Raw genomic sequence first — 6,000 nt, forward strand, 5'->3', positions numbered from 1 at the left:
TTCAGCAATTACAACACAAATTCGCGGAGCCTTCTTTGTGTGTATTGACAGATGATGCGCCAGGCAAGAAGATGACGGTGGCAGTGTGTATGATGAGGGGTGAAGGAGGGGGTTTTGAGAATTGCAATTAAATGCCAGGTGGCGACGTGTCCTCCTAATATTACTTATTAAGTAATTATTAGATGTTTTAATTGCCTGTATGTTGGCCTGGCGAATTATTGCTAGGCATTAACATACCTAGGTTAAAGCTAGACGTCACATTCTGTACTATATTACAAAAACTTGTTTTTAGAAAAAACAGCTTTTTCAACCTGTAACTTTGGATACAGTAAACCCTGAAAAGTCCGCATTGTCCAGACTTTTACCAAGTGGGGGTACTGCGAGCCACTGTGTAACTAAGCAGCCAGTCATTAGCCACCTGATGACCTTTAAATTTATATTTCAATGTAAAATAAATATCATGTTTGTTTCCTTTTTCCTTTTTCATTTATATATTGTAGTACAGTTTACTAAAAATAATTAATTTTTTTTTATAAAATATGTTACCTGTACTTTATTATTAAAATATATACTGTATTGTCTTCAATGGAAATACTGTGGTCTAATCAGATCTGATATAGGACTAACTGGAGCTAACAGGTACGAAAGATGACATTTCATATGTAAACGTGCTGGAGGTGGACTGGCTGTTGCCGTGTTTGCCAGTTTGTTTTTATTTATTCATTATTATATTCTCGCATGATCAGCCTCTTGTAGTGTATGTTTCATCATTAACAACATAAAATATTAAATAATAGAAAAAATACAATACACAATTTATAAACTGACTACAAAATAATGGAGGGTGGGATGGACTGCAACAGGTGTGTGTGTGTGTGTGTGTGTGTGTGTGTGTGACATGGATAATGTAATACATATTCATCTTCTGTTCTCTTCCTGGGAGGATTACCATCACCATTATTGGAATTATTTTACCTAAAATCTTAATATTTTTCTGTGGCTGAATGTGTGTTGAACTTATAACTAACCAATCACAGTGCAGCATTAAGGGCGAGTCCATTCTAAGACTGGGGAATAGACTGTTCACTCACGAGTGCTAGAATAGGAAAGAGTCCAAAGAATTGCTCAAATGCGGGAATTTATAATGACCGCGCAGTGCAACTGCGGCCAGCCACACTCTCCTTACCCCCAATGTAACGTCACGGCATACAGACAGCAGCCACACACTTCTTCATGAGTCAGCTGGGTGACAGCTTGGCTGAACTGTGTCGTGTCTACTTGTAAATGTAAAATTACAAGTAAATGTAAAATTACAAGTAAATGTAAATGTGAGGAATAAATAAAAATTACAATAATAAATAAAATAACAGAAAAAATATTGCGTTGCCATTTGGCAATCAGTTCACTAGACACGGGACACAGAAGACAGCAAACAGCTGAGATCCTTCAGGCTGCTCCCCCCTCCCCTTCTGTGTGTGCTAATGCCCGTGCACATAAAAAATGTTTATTCCCTTTTTATTTTTGACCACATGATAATTATTTTTTTTATTTTTTGTTTTCATATACTGTATGAAAGATTGTCTTTGCATATAACAGAGTAAAAACATTATGAATATCTACCCAAAATTACAAGTTGAAAAATAACCATAACATATATCACAGCTCAGCCTCACCCGCTCTGAGTGCTACTGGGTGGCAAGTCGGGGACACAGTTACAGTCCACTGACTCCAAAAGCCCAAGCATATGATCACTTGCCACACAACCATACTCTTAACTTTTCTTATTTTATACTGTAGTTTTATATCACAGTTTCTTTATTTCTAAGCCACAGTAGAGCATTGTAATGGTTATTCCACAACTCTTAGTTTAATTACATGTAAGAATGGCAACACGCCATCTCCACAGATATTATTCCTCATTATCCATTGTTTAGCAATAATTTTGCTTAACGTTAGGTTTTTCAGGAACGCAACCCCGTTGTTAAATGAGGGATACCTGCAAAACTGTAAACAAAATAATAATAATAATTCTTATCATTTTGTGAAAACCACAGTTAGGTGCAAGTGTCAAAAAATTAATGAATTTGTAATGCAGACTACAGATTTCTACACTCTTGTGGATGACTAATGCATGTTTCATGTACAGTATTTAAGATGCTGCACAAGTTCATACTAGTACTTTAATATTTTTCTAACTAGCAATCTTCCTTTTTATGCAAATTCTAACTTACCTTTCACCCCTCCCCCACCTTCACTTAATCAGGAAAGATAAGGTTTATCACTTATTACAAGATAAGACACATAAACTGACTTAAAGAAAATTTCAAATATTTGTCATCAACTAAAGCTGACTGAAACATAGTAAATCTAGATTGGTATTCAAGAAGTATTACTTCTGCAGGTATTGTTCACTCATACTAATTTTAAGAATAAATGCATCACTTTACTTGATAATTCCATGGAACTATGGGCCTTTGGTGTCTTGAAATGCCACAGATAAAAATTCTCCTTTGAGGCAGCAAACACATAGTTGTTTGTCATGGCCAGATAGTGTGGCTCTATATCTATGTATTTACCTGAAAAATAGAAAAAGAAAATTGAAATTTGGAAAGAATCAGGAATTAAAGAATGTGCTGTTTATCAAAAAAATTCAGACATCATAAATACAACTTTTTTATATACAGTGAACCCTCGCTTTACGCGGTTTCACTTTACGCGTTTCTACATTTACGCGGTACCCTGCCAGAACCGGAATTCCCACTTTACGCGGTGCATCTACTCATATACGCGGGTGAAGTATAATTTTTTTATTTAGCTCATAAAATTCATACAAATTATCCGGCCAGAACATAATTTACATTGCTGGAATTCTTACAATTTGATGATCATTTTGAATATAAGCATCATAGATTTTGCATTAGACATACAAATTTTAGATCTAATGCAAGTATTTTGTTTACTCAGAGCAAATATGTTATCTTTTGTGCAAAATATATGAAGTGTATATTCAAAATATTCCTGGTCTTGCAAGGAATCCAGCAATGTCAATTATATTATCCTAACTTTAGTCTGAGGTATTATTTATTACTAAAAAGGTAAATATTCTGGTTTCTCCCAAACATTTATCTGGTAGGGAGGGTTGGTGGGGGGTGGGGGGGAGGGAGGGACTGACCGACCATCTGGCGCGGTTGGAAGAGGGGGGGAGGCAAGGTGGGGTACTTTGATTGGCAGATAGTGTCGTGAAGAATATTTTTTTTTTATTAACTGAAGATATTTGTTTTAGCTCATAAAATTCATACAAATTACCCGGCCAGAATATAATTTGCATTGCTGGAATTCTTACAATTTGATGATCATTTTGAATATAAACATCATAGATTTTGCATTAGACATACAAATTTTAGATCTAATGTAAGTATTTTGTTTACTCTGAGTAAATATGTTATCTTTTGTGCAAAATATATGACATTTATATTCAAAATATTCCTGGTCTTACAAGGAGTCCAGCAATGTCAATTATATTATCCTAACTTTAGTTTGAGGTATTATTTATTACTATACCTTGAAATCTAGTGGTTTTCCCCAAAAAATTTCTCAGAGAGGGAAGAGCCAGCGAGTGTAGTGTGAGAAGAGGGGGAGGGAGTTGAGTCCATTATTTGAATGGACATTAACTTGGCGACTGTATTTCTCTATTTCTCTTAAGCATTAATTGTGTGCATGTACCATCATAAAATTAAGATGTTATTTTTACTAGAACATAGGTATTGTGTCGGAAAAAGTGGAGTTTGGGGGTCAGCCGGTCACTATTTCATTTAATCCCATATGTTATGTTGTTCACTTTACGCGTTTCTCGTTTTACGCTGGCCTCCGTGGGTTCAATTGACCGCGTAAAGTGAGGGTTCACTGTACAGTATAGATGAGAAATTATCACTCTTCATATAAGCAAGTAATATACTGAAGGAAATACAGTATGCTGCATAAAGAACAAACAGTATACAGCAGGGTTTAAAGTATACAAAAACCTGAATCTCCACTGTTAACGGTGAGCTCATACAGCTGGGGAGTTGGGGAAGTGGGGGGTCTGTGACCCCCCCCCCTTTTTTTTAAGGGAGGGGGGTAAATGTGGTTTATTTCAGGGACATTTTGAGGCCATATGCACTGAATATTTGGACATATTTTAAGGCTAACGATGCAATATTTCCAACTTCATGAGTGTGATTATCAGTACAGACTTGTACCAAACTGTCTTAGACCTAACATTACAAGGTGCCTTAAAATCCCTTTGGATCCACCTTTGCTGTATGTGCACACAAACTGCAAAAGTACCGTGAATATAGTTATTTGTACAATGTAGAAATATTATATTGCAAATTAAGAGCATTTTACTATGTACCAGTGGGATACAAAAGTTTGCTGAATGAAGGAACTCAGATTATTAATACTGCACAGTCGTGGTCAAAAGTAATCATCCACTCCACCACCAAGCCCTGCATCTGTCTTGGTCCTTTTTGCTTGGCAAGTCATGTGTGGTGGAGAGGGGGAATGGGGGAATGGTTGACTCAGGGGATTGAGTGACTGTGGTAATTACATCTATGGTGGTGCAACAGCTTAGGTCATGTAGCCAAATTAAAATTAAGGCTTAAAAGACTAAAATCAAATAATGCAAGATAAAAACATAAGTAATAAATATCAAAGAACTTTTGAAAAACCTTTAAAACGTTAATAGATAAACTCAAAGCTTGTGTAGAAGGCTGGCTTCCTCTACGAAGGAGAGGACGTCCCCTTGCATGACCCCCCCCCCTCCCCCAGCACCAAAAAGAGATGGTAAGGCCACTCCCCTCGGCACTGGGAGAGGTGCTTATTGTAGATATATGAGACGAATATGGCTGTAATATGTAACTCTGTACTATTTACCATTATTGATTCAGGTCTCTGTATTATATGTTTTATAATCATACTCCCTTTTGTCACCGAGTGTTAGTTCAGGTTTTGGGCACATGCGCGCTGTATGCGCAGAGAGAGATACCCAGAGAGATTCCAAGACAGGACGCTGTTTTCCCCTGTCTTAACTCCTTTTTGTGTTTGTACCGGAAATAGAACTTACGGACTTGACATCAGTGTGTTTCCTTTACCCCTGAGTGTAAGGACCACCTGAGTCTCCCACATGGCGCAGTGTTTAGCTGGGACATCACATTATTCAGAATTGGAGTGGACACAGAATCTCTCTCGGAGCCGCCATCTTGTCAACTTCTCCTGTCCAGTGGATCTCGGCGCGTACCTCAACACGATATTCCTGGATTTACAGTGCAGTGTTGTGAAGTGCTTTTTCAGTGTTGTGTGTGCCCTATAGTGTCTTTAAAGTGTTTTCCCGTGTTCCTGCACTTTTTACAAAAGAGAGGAGCCTATTTAAGACCTATGGGAGAGCTCAAGTTTTGACATCCACCCCCGTTCATGTCTCGACTGGCACTGAGTGAGCCAGCCAGCCCGCTCCCTAGCCAGCCCGCCCCGAGTACACGCACGAACGAATGCACACACACACACACAGACGCTCGCAGAAATTAAAACGCTCTACCACCCCCATTGACTTACCAATGAAACTATTCAAGGAGTTCTCCCCGGAGCTTGCTAAACCCCTCTGCTCCATCATCAATGCTTCTCTCAGTCAAGCCAGATGCCCAGCTGACTGGAAGACCTCTTATGTATCACCAGTGCCCAAGTCAACCAGCCCACAATCCTTAAATCAGCTACGACCTATTGCAATCACCCCAATACCCAGCCTAATCTGTGAAAGTTTTGTGTTTGACTGGGCTTATGCTGATATTGCAGGAGTCGTAGACCCTCAGCAATTTGGCAACATGAAAACTTCCTCCACCACTCACTGTCTTGTCAGCTTTCTCGATTACATATACCGCCATCTCGAGAAACGAAAAACGTCTGTAGCTGTCGCCTTCATTGATTTCACTAAAGCGTTCGACCTAGTCGACCACAATATAATCATTG

At 38.4% G+C, this 6,000-nt stretch overlaps 1 protein-coding gene across 1 annotated transcript in view; it reads right to left on the reverse strand.

Annotated features, from left to right (window-relative positions):
- The window catches only part of LOC121864523 (WD repeat-containing protein 35-like), a 122,646-nt gene that overhangs the window by 97,964 nt on the left and 18,682 nt on the right, over nucleotides 1-6,000 (reverse strand). The window contains exon 2 of the mRNA XM_042363594.1: nucleotides 2,448-2,576. Coding sequence (XP_042219528.1) covers nucleotides 2,448-2,576 — 129 coding nt within the window. The remainder of the gene's footprint in view (nucleotides 1-2,447; nucleotides 2,577-6,000) is intronic.

This window comes from Homarus americanus, unplaced genomic scaffold (assembly GCF_018991925.1).
Source record: "Homarus americanus isolate GMGI-L3 unplaced genomic scaffold, GMGI_Hamer_2.0 scaffold25860, whole genome shotgun sequence".
Taxonomy (NCBI): Eukaryota; Metazoa; Arthropoda; class Malacostraca; order Decapoda; family Nephropidae; genus Homarus; species Homarus americanus.